This window comes from Mugil cephalus, chromosome 8 (assembly GCF_022458985.1).
Source record: "Mugil cephalus isolate CIBA_MC_2020 chromosome 8, CIBA_Mcephalus_1.1, whole genome shotgun sequence".
Classification (NCBI taxonomy): Eukaryota; Metazoa; Chordata; class Actinopteri; order Mugiliformes; family Mugilidae; genus Mugil; species Mugil cephalus.
In genome coordinates, this window is record NC_061777.1 from 16,377,124 (window position 1) to 16,400,264 (window position 23,141).

General features: G+C 45.4%; 1 protein-coding gene across 2 annotated transcripts in view; it reads right to left on the bottom strand.

Annotated features, from left to right (window-relative positions):
• The window catches only part of fam172a (family with sequence similarity 172 member A), a 133,341-nt gene that overhangs the window by 78,931 nt on the left and 31,269 nt on the right, over nucleotides 1-23,141 (bottom strand). For both annotated transcript variants that reach the window (XM_047591429.1, XM_047591430.1), the window contains exon 7: nucleotides 660-878. In XM_047591429.1, the coding sequence (XP_047447385.1) occupies nucleotides 660-878 (219 nt within the window). The remainder of the gene's footprint in view (nucleotides 1-659; nucleotides 879-23,141) is intronic.

Here is a 23,141-nt window from a genome sequence, read left to right on the forward strand (position 1 = left end):
TGTGTGTGTGTGTGTGTGTGTGTGTGGGTTTAGCGGGTGTACGGTCAGCATAGCTTGATAAGAATGTTGCAATGTGTTTGCAGAGTGTGTGTTCGGGAGATAATAATCCCAGCGGTCAACAAGAGTGAAGGGCCAGAGCTGCACTGACCAGCCCACCATCTGAGAGAGAGAGACGGAGAGAAAAAAGAGAGGGAAAGAGGGAGAGGAAGAGGGAGAGAGGGAGGTAGCCATGTGGTTAACACTTGCTCACTGAGAGGCGACTGGAGCCCGGCCAACCTCTTCACACACAGGCTGACCACACAAGAGCCTCTCTTTCTCCCTCTGCCTTCCATCCTCCCTTCATCCCTAGTTACCTAACGTATCCTTCGCTCGCTTCCTCGGTAGCTGCCTCCCACCCTCCTCGCACCTTCGTGCCTCTTTTGTTTCTTCCAAACTTGCCCAAATTCCTCCCTCCCATTTTCTCACCTATGTCTCTTCTCCTACGTCCTCCTACAACCCTGGAGCTGTCACTCTTTCCTCCTCCCCCATCAGGCCTGTTTTTGATGAACATCTCTCATTCTGTCCTCCCGCCCCGGCTGTCCAAACACTTCCTCCTTTTTCTGTCTCCCCGTCCCTCCCTCCCTCCCTCCATCCATCCCTCCTTCTTTCCCCCGGCTCACCCGTATGGGAATCCGCTCGGTCTCCGTCTCCTTCTGTGGGTTACGGTATTTCTCATAAAACTCTCGCTTCTTCTTGCTCTCTTTGTCGTCTTTGCGCTCCCTCTTCTCGGCGGGTTCGTCCGAGGGCTCTGTGGGGGAGGCCAGGGGAGAGGACCTGGCTGGCTTTTCCACTTCCAGGTAGTTCTCGTTGGGGTTGAGCACCATCACGCCGTAGCCGTCCTGAAACAGATATGAAACACACTGTTAATCTGTGTGTTGTAGTCACGGCATCGGCATCATGTGACGCTCTTATATATAACGACACATATGTACTAGTATTTAACTGTAAACCTTGATTAATAATACAGTACATCTATATTTACATTTATATGTCTGAATTGTAGACAGTTTTGCTTTTTTTTATTTAATGTAATTTCCAGAAATGTTTGGAGGTTTTCCTGTATAAAAACTAGACTTTTGCCTTTTCGTTCTTTTTAATTTGAAAGCGTTAACCCTTAAAAGCCTGGCAGAGGTTCATGTTGTTTAAGAAGGAGATCGGCGGAGGATGTTCCTTCAACAAACAAGTCCATTACTTCATAGACACACATACAGACTTAACTCCAGGCCGAAAGAAATGGCAATAAAGGAGACGTAGGGGAGAGTGTCACTGCGGGGACAAGCCTGAGAAGTAACCGGGGGATTGGAATTCAGCGACGGTGGTTTCAGTCAGTGAGTAGCATTTAGTGACTCCAAAGGCCATGTGTCACTTAATATCAAACCCAATCGATCCCACCATCGCTCAGTGAAAGAGCTAGCACCGAATATATACGTGCATGTGCTCATGTCTATAAAACTTTAAAGTTGTGTAGGAGGTAACACAAAAAAAACGTCTAATTAAACGGCACCTTTAGGTTTAATAAAAGAAAATTATATTTAGACAACAAAAACACTAAAAAAAATAAAAGTTGGGAAATGTAAGAGAAAATAAATCTATGTTGTTATAATGACAGACAGGAAGTGAATTGTGGAGAAAAGGAAGTTTTCTCGTAGCCTTGTGACTTCTTCAACTTTGAAGCAGTTTTAATTAACTGTGTTTATTGTCCCAAGCACTCTGAAACTAAAGCAGGAAATGGATGGATTCCTGTTTCACTTTAGTTGTGCTTTTCACACACAACACCCATTGTGAGTGCACACACACACACACACACACACACACTCCAAGACTCTTGCCTGTGCGCAGTTGCAAACACACACAAAAGGCACACAAATACGCAAACACACGCCAAGGAGTCCGCAAGATATCAGTGCTGACAAAAGACCTTTAGGAGATGTGGGAGGGAGTTTAGAGAGGCAGCGTCGCTCAGCTTCCTCTGCAAATCGCCATCACACACACTGGCTTCTCCAGGCGGCACGTCTTCTCTTCCTTAATAAGTGTTAACACAATGTGCTTGTCTTCCGTTGACGCAGAGTGTGTGTGTGTGTGTGTGTGTGTGTGTGTGTCCCTCCTGCGCCTATCGACATCAAACCTGCCACACACCCTTTCCCTTAGCACCTGCCGTGTGTTGACAATGGCAGAATGACACTTTCGCCAAAATGACACTTTCTCACTTTCTCAGATTATGAAATTATTCGCACATCGTTTCAAATTGAGACAGGGCTCTCCTGCTCCTATAGATATTTCTGATGTGAAACTTAATATAAAGATAAGGGAAATAAATTAAGAAATAAGAAACAAATCAAATTGCTATTTATTGCCATATTCAGGTATTTATAATGTAGTTTTAAACTTACTCACCATTGCATCAGTTTTTAAAGAGAGCTGAATCAACAAATCTATTGAGAAACTCTCATTATAGGTTTATTTTATTTTAACTTTTATTTGTTACATTCTGGCATCTACATGTTGATTGAATTTGCATTTTACTCAAAGGCACTTTAACAAGTCATTTATAACTAAAACTTATTTAGTTATTAATAAGTTATTTATAACTGTCCATACATATACATATACACACACACTATTTAGCCTTCAGACATCACAGAGAAACATGTACATGGACACAAAAGGTGAGACACACGAGCAGACAATCGGGCAGAGGAATTGCCAGAAAGAAGTGGGTGAGGACAGAAGACATGAGAAGGGACAGTGGGGGACACTGAGATCTAGATGGATAGTAAAACGCTAAGACAAAGATAAAGAAGGAAGAGGAGACAGAGAGACGAAGCGTAGCCCGACACACACCAGCTTTGTGCCACTGCCCACTGGTGGTAGCCTGATAAAATAACTGACGAGACCAGTTGAGCCTAAGGTAATAACGCCATAATTCAAAACTATTAAGTTATATATACCAAGTACAGTCACTGGACGCTTCATTAGAAACATCTGCGCAATCGCATTGATGTTAATGAGCAGGCAAAATATTCTGAACACCTGTCAATGCAATGCACCTTTAACTAGAACCTCAATATTAAATAAAGAATCATCACCTTTCTCTGCATGTCAGCGAACGCTTAAAATGTGAGCTTTGTAAAAGCCAAATTTATAGAAGATAATAAATATCTTTTCTACATGAAAGTTGCCTGAATGTCACATCATCCCTTTACTTTTGGTGCATTTCTCCTTTACTCTAATCCTGGTTCACAAGGCCAAAAGTTAATGGTTTATCAACACCGGTGCACGTGTTCTAAAGTGAACCCCATGGCCTACAAGCATGTTTAGTCTTTGGTGCTCTTACCCTAACTCTCACTGGTCAATAACCCTCAGCAACCTTAAGCACACTAATGCTAACCTTAAGTAGTCCGCTTTCTAGCCTTTAGCATGCCTATGCTAACCCTTAGTGGCCTATGGTCTTTCCTTTGGAGAGGCTTACACACCTAACCAACCTAACGGTGCTAACCCTTTCAGCTGTCCAGTCACCCGGAAGAACATTGTTGTAAAGGCGACCGGTGTCATTGGCGCACTTAGTCTAGAGGAGCAGGGCCGCCGAGTTCACCTCTGTGTCGGAAACCATCATTCATTTGAACACTGAGAGGTCTGTGGTGGTGTCAGGACAACACCGTTCTCTCTGTCCAGTCACTTCCTCCTATCAGGCGAACATACGACTCAGAGTCTGGTGCTGGAGGACTGAGGGACTGGAAAGATCTCTTAATATTTGTTTTTACACAGTATAAAATTGATGTGAAATAACAAATTATTAGATATGCCATACCAACCTACATGATACATACAAATGTTTTAAAAGAAATTAAACAGTAAAATTTCAGTGTTTATTTTCCCGATATGGGAAAAGTAATTTCTCCCACAAAGCCTATGTTCATCATCAAAATCCGTGCATTGTTTGTGAAAGCTAAATAACCCCAGCATTTATCTTTGGAGTCAGGTCGTTTGGTCTTTGTGCTTCTAGTTAAATCAGCTAAATCTGATCTTTGTGCTGTGATGTGCTGTCAAAGTGTGAATCTTACACAAATGCACATTGCAAACTTTGGGTCACCCTGCTTTTTTTTATACCAACTAAATCTCTCACACACATTGTTAACACCGGGTCACTGCCTTTGTCCTATACACACACACTGTCTGAGATAGTATAGACACACACGGTCCTCTAGCGTTAGGTCAGTCTTGTCTTTCTGCTCTGGTATAGAGGCTAAGTCTCTTCCCATGCCCTGTTGTGTGCCCCTGTGCCACCACCACACTGAGTCCGCGCCCCGGGGCCAGCGGTCAAGAGGGTCACCCCGACCCCCATCACCCCCGCTCTGGACGCTCCTTAGCTCTCCTTTGTCGGCCTGTCCCGCACCAGATAGCACAACAAAGGCTGCTGCTGCTAGGGAAACCGCGGCTTGTCTCATCCTCACGACGAAGCCCGTACTCCGACATCTCCGCATTCTACCGCATTTTAAAAACCTAAAAATTTTCTTTTATCTACAAGGTATCAAAAGAAAAAAAAACAACATCTATATCTTTTTACATGAATATCATTATATTAAGTGATGAATTATGCAACACTCTCTTATGACATGAATATGCTCTGGACAAATACTACTGTTATCTTCTTCTGGTATCCACTAGAACTTTTCCCATCTACTCACATTATTTGAAAAGAAAGTGGATAGCGTTATATGTGTGTTTGTGTGTGTGTGTGTGTGTGTGTTTGCATGTGAGTGAGTGCACAAGTGCGAGCAAGAGTAAATAAGGTGTCCCTTTAAGACAGCAGCACCTCTATTTTTCCAGTGGCGTTGTAATGAAATGAAATGTGTCTAATGTGCAGGAGCGGGGACAGAGGCGGCTGGAATGAGAGGGTGTTTCATCTGTGCTTGTGGAGCTCCGCGAAGCTTTGATGTGAGAGCTCTCATGTAGTGAGCAGGGCTTTGGGCACAAGGAAAAGGACAGCACTTGACAGGTACAAAGCATGGCTGATAGCGGTCACGGGTGCATGCAGTAAGGAAAGTGGATGGTATGGTTGCGTGAATTGGAGGTTGTATGTACCGCATGTGCATTGTTTGTGGAACGCCCTTGCACTTGTGTTCTAATGCATTTATGCATACGCGTGCCCGCATCTGACGTCTCAAGAATTAGCGTGCAGTCTATAGGCGTTGCCTGAAATTGACTCTCGGAGAGCTTGTTTTGGTCTCTGTCCGTATCTGGTTGTGTGCGTTCCCTCTTCTCGCCGGCATTCGCTCCACTTCCTCGTCTCAGCAACGCGCGGCTTCCTATTCGCTACTCGGGCTTGACTGACAAGAGGGAACGGGTCAACCAGCATGGCATATCCAATAAGAGGAGGACGAGGGGAGGGATGTCTGCAGGCCACGGTCGGATTTGAGATGTGTGCACAATGGCCGGCTGAGAGAAAAAAAAAAAGCTAAGTTGGAGAAAACCTTAATAAATGTGCTTTGTAGTTACTTGATAAGCGACAACAAATATGAGTAAAAAACAGTTATACGAGGAGCGGGGAGGCAGGAAATATGCAAAGTATCTAATCCAGGAGCTGAGAGAGAAGGTAAATACTTTAATGGCAGGTACACTCTGTCGTTCACTCTCCCTCTCTGTCAGGGCCACCCTGCTCTGTGTGACCTTGTCCGTCTCAGCCTCTATGTGAGCTAGCTTTGCATGCAGGGCCCCTTTATCCATTGCATTCTGCCTTTTTCCCTCTCTCTTTTTCCACTCCCGCTCTCCCCGAGGCCGAGATACCACACACTTCGCACAGTACTGTCAGATTAAGTCACGGTGTCCCCTTTTCTCATTTTAACACAGCACCAGTCTGAGACCCCCCATACCCGCCAAACACACAGCTACGTTTTCCCTGAGAGCAGAAGGCTGGGAGAGTACTCACTGTACCACAGGGGCTATGAAAAGACGTGTGGATCTTAGAGCCGATGTGAGAGGGGATGAGACGGGACTGTCATCAGCCTGTCAGCCAAAATCAATCACCCTCTTGATAACTAGCGATAGCCAGCGGGCCATACAAGAGCTTACAGTGGACACCGAGTTGTTATTAAATATTATTATATTACAGAAAAGTACACCCACATTGTCATTAATTACAAAACGTACATCCTACGCTCCACTTGCTTTGTTTCTGTCATTGCTGTACATTTAAGCAATCAACAAAAAAGCCAATGTAAATGTTTACCATGGAAAGGTAAGACAACGCAGAGCTTCCTCTCACCATCTGCCCTCCGAGTTAATTTTGGAACAAATCACCCACCGTATGCATTTCTTCTCTCGTACAGAGCACACATTTAATTAAGTTTCTCAGAATTTTAACGTTTCACATCAAGTTCAAAGACTCTCTCCTGCGTTCGCTAATGCAGTCGTACACTAATTTGGCCAAAGTAAATAACTCTGTGGCGATGATCACCTTAATGAGCACAAATAGTTTCGGTCAGAATGAGAGGCTAACCTTTCCAGCTAGTCAAGTAGCTGCGTCTGTAATAAGCAGCAGAGATTTTAACCTTGGCTTGGATGTCTGGGCTCATTTGGATATTGTTTGTATGTGGAGTTGAATATTTATAAATGAGTTCAAAGTGGAGCAGTGGGGTGGAGGAAGTGAGGAGAATAGTACAGCTTCTGATCCCTCATGCCTCCGCTTCTTTTCATGCTCGCATTTACATTTCTTCCTCTCTGTTTCACTTTCTGTTTCTCTCTTCCTTGTCTCGCTCCTCCCAACCTGGCTATTTTCAGCACCTCCATGAAAAGGACAGACATGAAAAACACACACACAGACATCGTCGAGTAACTCACTCTGTGAAATGCCAAAGCCGGTAAATGTGTCAGTTATTTACCTTACTTAAGGTCTGTGAATTTGTTCAGCCACTACCTGTGCTCAATGGTTGCTTGAGCATCCGAGACTCTAGACAGACATTGTCACATAAAACACACACACACACGTGTGTCTGTGTGTACGCTGACACACACACACACGCTCGGAGTTCGGAGGCCTGTTTCATCTGCTCTCAGCACGACACACGCAGAGGGAGGTGGAGAGTTGGGGGCTGCTAGATTGGGGGTGGATGTAGCATTAATCACCGTCCAGGTGGAAATTGTCAGAGCTATCGATTGTGCAAGTAAATGTTACACAAGTCATTTGTCAACTTTTTTTTCCTCTGTCTTTTTTCCTTTTTTTTTTTTTAAACAGAGGAGCATGCCACTGGCAAAGACACAAACTTAGCGAGTTTTCCGAGGTGTATCGCTAAATGTGCATCGACTCCAAATCCTGATTAAATTATTTTTTCACGCCAACATCTCTTAACAATTCCAACACTTTGAGAATAATTTCCTTAAATAATGAAATGTTCTTGCAATGATTATCAAATTGACTGCATGACAAATACCAATCTTTCCGTTATATTTTATTTTACAGCGTTTGACTTGCAGCTACCACAGGAAGAGAAATACAGCAAGGAGGAAAGTCCTCAGCCCACGGAGGGAAAGCTGTGGGGAAATAAATACAGCGGGCTTACTCCGATGCCGTTAGCATTTTGATTTATATATTCCATATTGTCTCCCCTAAGCATACACATGTATTTTTAATGAGGGCATAGAGAGATATAGATCATGGAATGATAGGTGCCTCCCTATCCTCCCGCCTAACTATTTAATGTATAAATCAGGGGGAGAGGTGAGCAGAGAGGAAAGGGGCAGAGGAGCTACAAAAAGAGGGAAGACAGGAGGAGTGGAGGCGTCCCCGGAGCAACGCTGTCCTGAAGACCGCTAATAACCGCGCGTGGAAGGAGGAAAAACAAAAGCGTGAGATCAATGGACCTGGTGAGAAAGGAGTAAAACGCTAATTAAAGATGACTATAATAAAGGAGTTTATGAAAATGTATCACGCTACTATTAAAAACAGCGTTTCAGAATAAGTCTGAAAACGAAGCCTTTTGCAGTGACACACAGGTGGGTGTAAAGAAACTCCCAACAGCATGTGAATACTTAAAAGAGCGCCGTCGACGAACGCGTCTACTTCACCATCTGGACAGGTAGTTAGTGCGTTGATACACCAAACACACGCGGTGGGTGCAAGACGCACGGCCATATGCACAGACCGAGGCAGGGGGGGGTCAATGGCGGGAACACATCTAAACGCTGCACACATATGTGTCACATGGAACGCACGCACGGTGACCTCGGTGGAAACGCAGCGCCGTGTGGCAAAATAACACACAAGCACATGTGTGAAGGCTCCGGCAAATTGCAAAGAAAAAGATATTACGGCGCACCTGCCTCTTAAAATAGAAATGACTCCACATTAGAGCTTGCTGTGTAGCATGTGTTATTACGAGTGCATTTTTGTATATAATGACATTATCTACCAATAATCTGAAGCGCCTCGATGAATAATGAGCCTATGCCGTTGCACCCAGCGTATTAATCTTACTGAACATCGCGGGACCACTGTGACCTCGATGGGCCAAGGGTCAAAGAGGAGTCCCTTCACCCCTGCCCTGTTATTGTGACCTAAGAGGGACGAGCACAGAGACAACCTGTCAATGTTACTGACTGCTGTGTGCGGCGTGTGTGATATTTCATGTTAAGTGTGACCTTTCACGAGATGAGATTTGCTTTCCTATACGTGTCATATATTCATTTCTGTCTGCGCTGATATTGTGCACAGGGAGATTGTCTACAATCAGCAGTAAACCCGAAGGCCAGGGCATTATCACGCGGACCTGCAACCACGTTGACACACACTCCAACCGTCCAACAGCCTGACCTCTCTCTAAGTGGAGCTGCACCACAGGTCCATGAGTCACAGGAGGTCGCCACAGCCAATCACAAGCTGTGTTTGAAGTGTGAAGGGTAAACACTATGGCTGGTCTGTCTTGCCATTTACTCTGCTTATTTTCACAGCATGTAACCTAGAAAAGAGGTGGCAGAGAATATAGCATATCTGCGTGTGTGCGTGTGTGTGTGTACGCATGTATGTCTGTGTGTTCCGGCACATTTTCCATAGTGTCATTACCACATGGCAGGGTTTATGCTTCAGAGCACACACATGGAGGTACGCATGTATGTTGGAATCCCCTTCATCCCTCCGAATACACATGGAGGAGTCCACGCTGCGGCAACTAAGGAAGCCATGCATGGAGCAAAGGACATTTTCTTATTAACCTGTTGTAGCCTTCAAAACGGTTGAAAGCAATTAACCAGAGAAAACGTACACATCCTCTTTTTCCACGGCCCTTTCTCACACACCCACAGACCACCCTCAACCCCACCGCAATCCTCCCTAGAAGCCCTTTCAAATCTCCAACTTCTTTTTTTTTTTTTAAGACCACCTGTTGTCTATTATTTTTACATACAGCTTTTCTCATAAATCATAACACTGGGTAATTAATCAAGCTGTCAAAACAGGGACCGGGGGTCACCTGGAGAGGTCGGAGGTGGTTTCAGGGCCGATAGAGGTCAGGGTCACACCGCATTCCTCATTATCAAGTTGGGATGGGAGAGGGGCCAGGCAAACAAAAGCGAAAGCAGATGGAGGAGGAGGGGGGGTGCAGATGAAAAAGAGAGCCGGAGAGACAGAGAGAGAGAAGCAGAAATTGACAAAGAAAAGTAAAAGAAGCTGTCAGCTGCCTACAGATGAAGACAGGGGAGGCGATTCTGAGAAGGGAGACATCACATGAAGAGGTGGAGAAAAAAAAAAGGGAAAGAGGCATGAAAAAAGAACAAAAGAAATCTGCAAGATGTTTCTACTGTATAGACCTGAAATTGGCTGCAGAGAGAAGAAAGAGAAAAGAAGGAGGTAGGGTGGTGTGGCGTCTTCGATGAGAAAATAGGGAATCAGCTGTGGAAGTATGATTGTTATCTCGTTCTCTTTCCTAGTGTGTGTGTGTGTGTGTGTGTGTGTGTGTGTGTGTGTGATGAGGCAGAGTGATATCTCTCTCAGAGGAGTGTGTATCAGTGTCTCAGTGGGTTGAGAGTCGGTTCAGAGACAGGGCCACGGGCCTGGAGTGGCATGTCACCGACTCCACAATACACACCGCTGATTAGATCACAGTGATTAGAGTGGTACATGCACACACAGACGCACACACACACGTACACGGTAGTAAACGCCCACAGACGGATGAAAAAGCCGAACGAATGCTTCGCCCTCGCTCAAGTTTCTGCCGTGGACGTAACTCGGCAACTTATGAGACCGTTTACAGTATTTTTCCAATTGTATGTTTTCTTTGTAATATGAGCAACGCCGCGCACGGCAAAACGTGACGTCGAGAGTCCGCGATCAACAAATCAACAAAATAACAAAGACACACAGGAACAACATGCTCAGCAGGGATGATGAAAGACTGGCACAACCATCCCTGACGAAAAGAGAGGGAAAGATTAAAGAAAAGGAACAATTTAAAAAGTGCAAATGCCGCGGAACTCATCGCGCCACGTTTGAGTCCCCCTCCCCGGCGTCAAGCATGAATTCTCAGGCGTGGCTCGCTCTATCAAAAACATCACTCTTGAATGAGGCACCGACCATTGCGCAAAATTAGCTGTCACCCTTTCCTCAAAATCTTTGTTAATCTTGTTTCCAGTGTTTGCGGATTTATCAGCACATGCATCAATGTCAGCTCCTTGGTTACTGAGCCGCACTACTTGGGAGAAGATATAATTAAAAATGTTTGGGGTGTTGGAGGGAGGGGGGGGGCGCAGGCGGGCGGGGACGGTTGCCGTGGAGCGGGAGTGTGCTAGGGAGGACGGGGCGGAGTGGCGTCTGGGAGGAAGAAGGTGAAGTCTTCCTCTCGTCTCGTAGTTTCCCCTGGGAGCCCGTGGAACACAAAGCCACTGATAACAGACAAACGGGCTCGGCCGTGCCTCGCTTCCTCTCCGTCTCTTTGGTATCACTCGGGTCAGCGTGTGCCGCTATCTCTTTAATGACACTAGTTCCACTGATGTGGCTGTGGTCAGGAAACTGGTCTTATTGTTAACAGCCGCTTGACACAGAGGAAAACAACAGCCAAATGCATTCCTCTCGTGATATCACAGCCTTAACAACAATCTGATGGACGACTAATCCATCGAGAGGGTTTCACACATGGCTGTCGTGAGGGGGGGAGCCGTGCATGGGCATTACTGTGAATAAATCAAAAATGTTGGAGGCACATATTTAGTGGAATTCTGTGATTATTTCATTATCGGTTTGCAAGTTCATCGACTTAAAACTAAAACACTTTGACGTGCGGAGGGGCGGTGATGAATTACACCGTGCCACCACAGCTTGATCCTTGATGTATTTCCAGCACATCTCTTATTATCATGTGGCTTTTTCGAAAACCATCACTTGCCCATCCAACTTGTGTCAAGGGAGAGGGGACAATCGCGCATTAGAAATTCAACGCGCAAGTCTCCCCTGGCAACTCGCGGACACGCACGCAAATACACATGTATACGAAGCCACACACACGTGCACACCGCTGGGAGCGTGGCTGCGATGCTAAGAAATCCCAGAGAGCCACGCCGGAGTGCCAGCAGGTTTCAGGGGCCGCGTGGATGGGACTCTGTCCGCGGACATGACAGCTCGAGGGGTTGTCAGACACATGTTTAAAACATAGCGCATAATGCAAATTCCTTACAGTGTGAGATGACACGTACTGTAGCGACCCCTACGACGAAAGTATCACAGAAGTTTGAAAAAAAGGAGTACAGGTCAAAGTGTGAATTGACTGCGGACACATATGCGTGTCCACATCTTGCCGTGCTAGCAGGGTTGGGCTACAGAACAATTTAGCACAAGAATGCGACAGAAGCATATTTCAGAAATATTAACGACTATATTTAGCACAACGAAATGAAGGCTTAACGCCCTCAACCCATGAAGGGCGGCTAGTGCGGTAGCCCGAGCCTTAACCTCTCCCCATGCTTGTTTCAACATGTCAACACTGAGAGCACGGCTTTTTAATCCGCGCTCACATATTCTCTTTTTCCACCCTCTTCTGGCTCTTCTTCATCACATCTTTTTTCCTCCATCCAGACCTTTAAGTGCGGTCTGGCAGGTTTGGCTGGGAGGTCGCGTATTCCCCCTCTTCATTAGTGAGAAAATGGACTCTGGTAAACGCTTGTTAAAGCCCTTACCTACACTCTCCCAGTTAATGGGAGTGATCCATTTGTGTCCGTTTCTGCCTGACAAGGCTTTACTGGAAGATTAATAGTGCGGTGTCAGGCCACGGCCACCCTCTGTCCCGTTCTCATTTCCTTTCTTCTGGGACGGACACATACAATAATGGAGCCCCGTCTTTTGTTGTAACACCATGATTAGCCAGGGAGGAAAAAAAGCACAGGAATGACAGAACGAGAGAAAGAACGGAGGAGAGAAGAGGAAAACAAAAGGAATATAAGAAAAAAAAATACTCTCGCCTTCATGGAGCGGTACAAGTGTAGGTTTTAAGGTTGCGAATTACTGCCACTAGACAATGGCAGGGTGATATTATTAATTAATCTCAACCTGAGGTGAAGAGGGGTATAATGAATCACTTATGGATATTTCCTCTGTTTTAACTTTGCCTTTATCTTGGTGTGATCCGATCCAGAGAACTAATGATGGAATGTATAACAGAAAAAGAGACAGAGAAAGGAAACACCAAGGGAGAAATAATAAAGACAGGAAAAAGACAGAGAGTGAGAGACTCAAAGAAAGGACTAGGGAGAAGTTCTTAAAAGGCCACCCAGGGTTTTGTCCATCACCCTGGCCCCCCAACCATCCTTCTTCCTTTCGGGGATGACACTGTCAAGTGCTCTGTCCCTACTCTTGCTGAACAGGATAATCTCTCTTAATAATTACCCAGATATTCCTGGCAATTCTGTCCTGTCCAGTAAGAGCAATTCTTCAGATGAGAGTCAGGGCTGGAGCTGTCCTACATAAATCTAGAATTCAAATCTAGACAGAATACTACTGTTTTATTTTTTTTTTTCTTTCTTTGTATTTCAACTCTCTGGGTTTTCTCTCTCTGGTGATTTCTCTGATGGGCAGACCAACAATCTGGTAAACACACAAACAGACACAGACAGACGACCTGCATCACAACCCCCTCCTCACTACATCACAGTCGGTGCCAGCGGAGAGCAGGGTGTTTCTCAAAGCAGAGGATGGGGGATTGGGGCTGGTGGTGTCTCATTAAATTCTTGGGATTGTCTAATTGTCTTTCGTGGACCTCCGAGAGACTAGTACATTATACTCATTGCAATTAACTAAACAAAAGAGCCGAACCGCCCAAGCACTGGGGACAAGGCTGGCTAGGGGGAGCAAGCTGTCCAGCCAGGACCAGTACAACAAAACGCAAACACGCATACACCAGAACAGAGAGCAGGGAAACACTAAAGAACAAGAGAAAAGATATGAAGGAGAGCAAAAAAAAAAAAAAAAAATGAAGGGGGAATAAAAGGGGAGGGGATGAGCGAGGACTCAGAAAGATCTTGGGATTGGCCAGATGTCAGAGTCGGGTGGGAGGTTGGGGTGAGACAGGGTGAGGAAAAAGAGGAGGAGGGTGCCTGTGCTCATTTGAGACGCACCTTTGTGCTGGACCTGTCTTGTTTACTGCACTACAGCTTAGCAGTGCGAGGGTCCTATTCAGGGTCCAGGCCTTTCAGTAGGTACTGAAGGAGCCCTTAAGCCCACTTAACTACCATTTTCACACACTCTGCCTGCTCTCCTCTTTGTCCTTGCCTCCATTACATCAAACGCAGGAACAAAGGCGGGGAACAGAAACTGGGGCTGGCAGAATGGCGCCCATCACAAATATTAATTTGAAAAGGTGTTGGAGAGTAGAATCTACTTTTATGCACAAGGACAACTTGGGATTTTTTTCCTCCGCGGTGTGGGGGGGCTTTCTGGGGGCCGCAATGAGCTTGGTTTTCAGGCTAAAGGGGAGGCTAAGGACTTGCAGCACAATTATCAAAGAATAAGGGGCTTGAGATGTGGCACACTGCTAAAGACTGAGCGCAGACACGTGCACGCGCACTGCCTATTAAATATGCTCCCAACATCAGGCCTCGTTCGCTTGCGAGAGTTATTAGACGAGGCAAGAAACTCAAAGAGCGCGGCCGCGTTACTCCCATCCAAAAAATACACACGATATACGCAATTACTAATAAAACAAGAGAAGCATTTATAATGCAAAACTTTTCACGTAAAACCAACAATAACAAACATCTCATACTGAGGCGTTTGAAACAATGCTTCATTCAGACACACTTGACTGAAGAATATTTGCTTGCAAATAAATGGGTTTGTAAAACTGACCTTGAGTTGACTGGTGGAGGGATAATTGTCTGAACTAGATGTAATCCACAGTCCACCGCTCTTATTGCTATTAGCTCAGAAACACACACCAGCCACACACACACACACACACACACACACACACACACACACACACAAACACGCACACACATTCGCACAGGTGGAATGCGCATGCGTTTTCTGTGGAATGCAGTTTTAGTCGGATCACATGAGAGAGCGGGGTGAAAAGTTTACCCTGCCATTACCCATCAGAAACAAAGTGTGCGTGGCTCTCACTGACACACACACAGACGTTGCGCCGTTCACACACTTCCCCGGTTCAGGGAGTCACGGCCAGGTTAGTGGCATGTTGAAAAGCCCATCCTGTGTGTATAGGTGGTGCATCGCTTTAATCTGCAGGATACAAGTTTTTGCGGTCCCACCCCCCAGCTCCGATCTCAGTCTGCCCACACTCCAGGTCACGCTGTTGGTCAAACCGAAACGCGGGCCTGCCCTGGCCCTGGCTCTCAGCAGGCTGGCTCTCACCCAGCTACTCTGGCTGACCCTGCAAACATGTGGTCAGCTTGGGCAAGGCAGACGCTCAACTCTCAGGTGTGGGGAATGAGGTGATGGACACGAGCGGGAGGGATGAGGAGAAGTAGGACACGAGACTGGCTCTGACACAACCTCCTGATGCAATGTGTTATATATATATATATCAGTATGCACACACATATCGCAAGGCTCTGTGTTCTCTGCCTCGTACCACAGTGGCAGGTAAGAAGACGCTGCATGTCTTCTCACCCCCATGTCGATTTGTGAACCTCCACTGCCAGAATCAAAACCCAGCCACTTGATTGCTCCCTGCAAAAAAAACGTACACACTTACAATTACTCAAAATCTGCTTGTGATGCTGGGACAGCGTCCAGGTGTCCACAAGCTGAAGGCTTGAACTGTATATAACCGTGTAAAGACAGGGCGGAAAAGACATGTAATGAAAATATTTGTCCAGAATTAAACAATTACTACACAAATAAGAGTAAAAATAACATGGATGAACTTTGGTTATTTTGCCCATTCAAAATAAAAAGGAGATGAGAAAGAAGGGAGAGCAGCGTCCGTGCGCATGCTTTTGTGCGTCAGACGTAAGAGAATGGGATGACTAAAAAAAAAGAGAAGAAAAAAGTCTGAGAGTTGAGGATGCGACCACAATAGTGCGTCTCTGGGGAGGAGTGGGTGGGTGTTTCGGCGACAAAGCCATCTATTTCCATAGGCTCTCGGTGCCTGATCTCCTTCTAGTCCCTCGGAGCCACGGCATTGATCTGAGCAAACAGCGTGTGTGTGTGTGCGCACGTGTGAGTGTGTGTGTCGGCATTTATCGGTTCACATCCTTTCTAAGTTGGAGCTACTCACGCTCAGTTTGTACGCGGTGCAACAATTTCTTATCTGTCTGCTCTTTTATAGACCGTACATGGGCACAGGGGAATGAACAGCCATGCTAACAAGTGCCTGGCGTCACTGCATTTTAGGATTTGAACGGGCAGTACCTACAGGGTGGGATGAGGGAAGAGTCTGGAAATATTGAGAGATAGCCTGGAGGGAGATGGAGATGAGGGAAGATGAATGATAAAAATAGTGTGATAGTGGGAGCAGAAGATGACCAAGAAGGTAGAAAGTAAAACCATTAGAGATATTTATAGTCAGATAGATGGATAGAAAGACAGACAGACTGAGGAGCTGCAAGTAAGAGGGGGAGGGAGACCGTGTTGATCTAGCCTGACAGTATACTGCCACCTATCTGACTGATAAGGTACAACAGTCTCTGCTCTTCACACATCGTCCTAGGATCGGTCGCTCAAGTTTGAAATTACCGAGAGAAACGCAAGCATAAGAAAGGCAGGATCTGAGGCGGGAAAATGATAAAAGACATAAAGAGATTACATAAAGACAGTGACAGTTTAAGAGAGAGGAGGAGAGAGAGATGGAGAGAGGGGGAAAAAAAAAGAGGAAAATCATTTCTGTTCCACAAAGCCCGTTGTATCAAAAGGTAGCATAGCAGCCTGGAGCAAACGTCTGCTCACCTGCCAGACCAGTCAGACCAGATCTGTCTTTATCTCCCTAGTTCTCTCTTTTTTTAGCCTGCACCTGCATCAAACACATACCCTGACAGATTTGTTTCATTAACATCGAACCAATAAGGTCACACTCGTGCACGCGAGTAAGAACACCAACACACTCCTGCTTTCATCGATATCAGCATGAGTCTGATCGTGGGATTACCCGGCCGGGGAACGGGGATAGCTGCTGGGCTGGGCTTCCACTCTGGTTCATATGCAAGGCTCCAGTTCATCCACAGTTCATGCATACTCTCGTCGTTTTGAAGCAGCATCCCATCAGCTAAGGATCATGATTATTCAGGACAGAGAAGAGAAGCATGGCGTGCCATCAATATAATAGTTGCCCTTCTCCCTCCCTCCCTCCCCCCTTCCCTCACAGTCTCTCTTTTTTTTTTCTTCCACAAACACAAAACTCCCTCGGAGAGTTAGCACTGCAGCATTTGAACCCATGTTCTGACCCTATGTGTAGATCCATGCCAAGTAATAATTCCTCTTTCGTTCTCATTTTGCAGCACCTCCCAGGCTACAAAACGTACACTGCTCTCAGCTTTGAACCTTTAACTATCCAATTTGACTAACTTTGAGGATACTGCTGCAAAGTTAAGCATGAATATTTAAATTTGCTACATCAGTAGAAGTGCTTATTATTAATTCTAGGACATTAAACAGACAAATATGAGCATGGGCAACTCTTGCCTCAAGTAATACTAGAGGGCTTTTAACTATGGATTAATCAGGGTTAATCCCGTTGCTGGAGGACGCACATCCAGAGAGACAGATACGAAAGCCTTAGAGTTTAGATTTGCGAACCCATATTACATTTAATATTTATGGTAACTACTAAATCAGTGGCAACTTTATACTCTGCTAATTATAGATAGCATACACCTGGAAAAGTACACACCATTGGTCCCCATAGCACTTTTAAATTATTGTCATATAATCATCTCGCCAGAAAAGTTGAGACAGATCAGAGAAAAGAAAGAAAAAAAAAAGACTCGTCCATGCTGTCGTTAACGGGCAACTTTGGCTCTTTAAAAAGGGGATGATGAACATCACAGTTTTCGACGCACAACATAAGGAGGGAAGGATTTTTTTTTTTTCCTTGACTGCTCTGACTCAGGTTCCCCACCAGCAAGCCAGCTTGCTTTTCCTGCACTGCCACCCACTGCCAACATATGCCACTTCCACATCCAAGTAAAAGCACGAGGAAATTCACACCAGCTACGCACACGCAAGCGCATATGGGCATTCGTGAACTTACTGTCACACCCATCCCTCTAACAAACACACAGACACCCCCACCCCGTTCCAGGCGCACGCACTCGCACAAAACTTTGTTCAACTCATCTGGCCTCCTCCTCTTCCTGTCTTTATTTTAATCTGCAGGAGAGGAGTTCACAGAGAAGTCAGCGGGACATACAGGAGTTGCATCCCCAGTGTCCCCCCCACACACACACACACACACACACACACACGTGCAAAGCTACAGAGATGGTGTGGAATGTGAAACAAGGTAGCGGCACTTTAAATTAATCTTTGTTAAAGGGAGAACTGTAGCGACAAGAATAATACAGAAACTAAAATAAAAAAGTGCACCATTCTGTGAGACTGACAGAGGTTAGACAGATATCAACTTACTTCCTTATATACACGTATGTATGTAGATCAATCAATCAATGAGTCAATCAATCAATGTTGCCGGGGAGACAAAAAAGACGGAGAGATAAAGAGAGAAAGCAAATAAGAATGAGGGAGTGATATCTGTATGTAGGTTATTGCAGTCTCACTGCACCACTCTTGAATTTCAAACAAGAACCCTGGGCAGAGCAGAGGAGAGCAGAGGAGTGGAAAGGGAGGAAAGACGGAGAGTCGGCAGGGCGAGAGACCGAGCAGCAAGCTAACACTGGAGGCTACCATGAGGCAGGCGAGAGAAGTGGTTATTAATGAGATATCTTAACTAAAGAAGGGCAACAAAGAGAAAGACGTGATATGGATGAGAAGGAGAGGGGAGGCATAACTGGTGGAGAGCTCGCGAGGGGCTGGAGAAGAGAATGAAAGGCTACAGCTATCCAAACAAGATTAAGATAATTTTTAATTCTCTTTATTTCATCCAACTGCATTTCTTCAGAGAGACTGCGCACGCTGCTGTGAGTTAGTTGTGAACTGTTTTATTTTGTCCGCGCGCACATGTACGAGCGCGCATTTGTACACGGTGGAAGGCGTTGTCATTATGTTTGTTTGGTTTTGTTTGAGAGCATCATCCAGGTATAAGTCTATGAATCTGTGCACACGAATCGTTGCGCGTGTGTGTGTGCGTTACGCTGCAGCATCTCTGTAACTGCTGGTGTTTTAGAGGGCCAGCTCTTTGATCTGGGGGGCTGCGCCGGGCCTCAGCACTCGCTGCGCAGGGTGGTCTCCCATCATGCTCGGCTGATCACAGCCGCAGCCTCACTATTGGCTGCCCGGCAGGCCCTCCCATCAGCCTCGGTGCTACACGCCTCTGACAACTTCATTAGCCAAAATCAAGACTCTACTCTATTCTCCGCTATGCCAGCAGCGGGAAGATAGCACTGGCATGAGTGGCACACTACCAGGGAAGACTCATACACAAATAAAGCAACATGAGAACACAGAAATACAAAAGAAACAAAGTTTAGAGGTATAATTAAGAAGAAGATCACACATTTTCATCCCCCAATTCTTAAAAATAATAATTATATTAAGATTTTTAATGTAGCATTCAGTTTTGTATGTGGTGTAGTGCATCTTAATTATCAGACCAATTATTGTTTTTATCTGGTGAGTGGGGTGGAAAAAGGAATGGGATGTGTTGTCTTCTATCGTTGATGTATTATAATTGACTCTAATACAAGTACTGTTTAATATGTGAGAATACATACTGCATATACTATATAGAGCAGGTGTGTACATACGTACGGGTACATATGCAGACTTTTGCATATTAAGCCAGTTTCCATAGTATTTTACTGAATTCTTCTCTGCTCTACATATTATTTAACAAGAATAATAGGCTTCAGATAAACGTCAGGTATATGTGTTGTGTATATGGTTCGGTGTTTCACATGTGCAAGACATACTCAGTTAAATTTACCTTTTGTCTTTTTAGAGCAAGCTAAAAAAATTAAAAAAAAAAAACACTGGATTTGTTCAATGCCTCACATGTGAATATGTTAATAAGATCTATAGCCAATTTCAACCAATGGCCGTGCTTGAAATATCAAATACTAAGATGAGAGCCAATATCCGATGCTTCAGTTCGTCACAACAAAAACTGATTGATGGTCCATATCATCCGTAGCCTTTAATCTTTCACAGGCGTAGCTGACACATCTAGGACAAAGCTTTTAAAACACGTCATTGTAAGTGACAGTAGTCATAAATTTGATCCCATTAGCAAATCTGTGGTTGAGGTTTATTCTAAAAGTGCTGCTAGGTGTTCTTCAGTCTGCAGGCCGCTCGAACTTCTTGTACGGCGAGAGCGCGGAGCGAGGAACCGTCTTCCCAGAACAACAGCTTTCATGTAAATCCACCTGGCCGGCTCTTTGGACTGATTTGATTTCCAGGTTGCTGAACAAGACAGGTACTTGTAATACTGGGGTTCAGTAGCCGGTAGAGCAGGTAATCCAGGTTTACCACCATTGTAGCTCAGTGGTAGAGAGGTGAACTATTGAACCCTGTCCCTGCAGCTGAGGCTTGGTAGAGTAGCAGGCTAATTAGCCGGTCACAGGGATGAGAAAAAAGAGAAATATCCCTCTCTTCTTTCCCCGCTCCACTTCTACTTCTTTTCATCTCGCATTCATGAGCCCTTGGTGGTGCCCTTGGCATTGGGTATGTAAACTATCATATCATACCATCACACACACACACACACACACACACGCACACACACACACACTGAGGCCTGGCATTATAAAAACCGTACCAAAGGTTGTGTAATGAGCACACAGCTTAATGAAGTTGTTTCACAGGCGATGTTGTGTGGAAAAGAAAAGTCAACGATCATTTCACAATCCTGAGACACACTTTATACTGTGTGAATTTGGGTCGTTTTTCAAAGATTTGGAAACTGTGACGGCAAGCCATTTGAACATTCCTCTTGATATTTTTTATTAATTGAATACCTGTGCCATCACGGGACCAGATTCAAATGCTGCGCAGTCTGAATGTCACCACCTCGGACTATTGATTCACTGCAAAATATAGACTCTGAAGATACTTCCATGGGATATGGAATATTATTTATAATATTATTTATATTTAAATATTTAAATTTCATTACATACACATTAACATGAATCCAACATATTTTAGAAAGGGATAAAATGGAAGCAAAAACAAGAATGCAAAATGCTCATAATAATGTATATTTATAAATAGCACTGGACAGAGTTTTATAGTATCAAAATGTATGGTGTCAGTGAGATATTGCATAACAATTAAAAAAAAATGTATTAATTAAAAATAGTCGCTGCTATCCTTACAACCATGGGGGTATCTGTGGTACAGAAGCAGCTTTGGAGCCATAAGGTCACAGGTTCATATCCCTCCACGTCCATAGCTAAGGTGTCTTGAGTAAGTACATAAACCCGCAGCCCACCGCTCTGAATGTTCACGCTGCTGTGCGAACAGATGGATAGACTAAATCCAGAGAAAACTCCCCCATGATGGATCAGTGAAGTACAAATAAACAAAAGTTATATAATTTCCTGTGCGTGTGACGTCATTTTATTTCCCCCACGGTCTTCCATTCATCTACTCTATTAATCAAGAACACAGACTTGAAATATCCGACCAAGAAAGGAATGTGATCCCGCCTTTCAAGCGAAAAGATGGCTGGCTGGATGGCTGAGAGAGAAACTCAATCCCACCTCCCGCTGAGCGAAAGACGAGCGCTGGCTGTCGACAGGCACGCCACCTGACTACCACACAACCGCTGATTTGAAACGACAAGTCAAGAGAAGTCAGGAGTAAATAAGAGAGATCGGCAGAGAGTGAAAAATAGAGAGGGAGAGGGAAGGAGAGTGTGTGCGAGTAAGAGAGAGAAAGAGAGAGAGAGAGGGGTAATAGATTTGAGAGTGTTTTTGGGGAGTAAACAGATGGAGTAAACACAGCACGAGGGAAACCAGGGGACTCCCACCGAACCCGCTCAATGTGTCACTGACACTGCAGAGCAGAATCAACAAAGTGCTCTGAGGGCAACGCGCACACGCGCACACACACACACACACAAAGCCTCCCACATAATCACACACAGTTCACCAATTGGCAGGATGCTGGGACCCAGAGCTCCTATCCACTGCAGTGACAGGCACATGGAGAACAAGCTGGCTGACAGCACATGACAACTCCTCAGCTAGTGAAAAAGCAGAGAGGCATCGTCTACTCCACTTTTTGACGGTGGCTATAACAAGTGGCTTGAATGTGAGCTGGTGAAAATACAGTAACATTTTCTAATATTCTCAAAATATTTAGCGGGAAACGCCGCTAAGTGTTGAGGAGCAGCCACAATTTACCTTCTCTCATCCACCAGTCGAGCTCTAAAGCTCATCCAAGCATCCATCTGTATTGCTGCGCTCTCTCCAATTTCTTCCATGCCCCCAGACCTGCTCACATGCCCAAACTCTGCTGCTGTGTGCCAGAGGACCAACAGGCCTGTGGGCCTATCCAAGAGAGAGAGAGAGAGAGGGAGAAAAGGAGGAAGAGGGAACGACGGAAGGCAGCCAATTAAGGCCGGGTAATGGGAGAGCGAATGTGTGTGCGTGCGTGTGCGCGCACTAGCATGGATGAGCGCCTGACTTGAAGCGGCTGTGTGTTTCGCTCGCCCCCGTGCATGCATGTGTGCGTGCGGCGCCACAGGCTGCGCACACAGCCAAACTTAATTTAGCAGGCCCAGGTTTTTAACACACGCCTCAAGCTAGCCAGCAAACTATAGCTAGACCAGAGAGCCAGAAGTTAACAGGCACATTGCTCTCTTAAACCCCCTGAGATCGTGTTCCCACCCCGAGGTGCGAGAGAACTCATTTAGTCATTGATGACCATCACTGATCACATCCTTGTGGTCATATCTTTTCGCCGGGCACTTCATTACAATAAAGCTTTATGGAGAAGCCCCACAACTTTTCAAGACCTTGACGGGCGGCGGTGCTAAAAGAGGCACGGACCATTAGACTGACAAAACTTCCAACGTCGTTATTCTTCATGCAACTGACATTTGACTACACTACTACCGCTTGCATTGCTGTTTACAGTCTGACAGATTTAATGCACTGAATAGCAAGAAGACAACAAAGGCGCCTACATGTTCCCGTTTTCTTAATGTCCCAAGGAAGAGGAGTCGAGAAGACACGCGACTCTGTTTATATGTGTCTGTGCATTGCCCATGTGTAATGTATGTGTGACATCGGGACTGTGACGGATTCGGGAACATGGAGTCTTTGCGCTGCAGTGGGGCATGCCCTTGACGTCGTTGTCACCGAGAAAAAACACAGATGCAGCGACAAACGGAAGAGAAGCGCACACCTTGATCACCGGCGTGTATGGGAATTCGAGCCTGGGGACTCAGCACAACAGAACAGGGTTGTATTGTGTCGGAGTTTCCAAAACAAACAAACAAACATGTGCCAACCTAGCTAAGCACACAGCCACCAAAATTTTCACT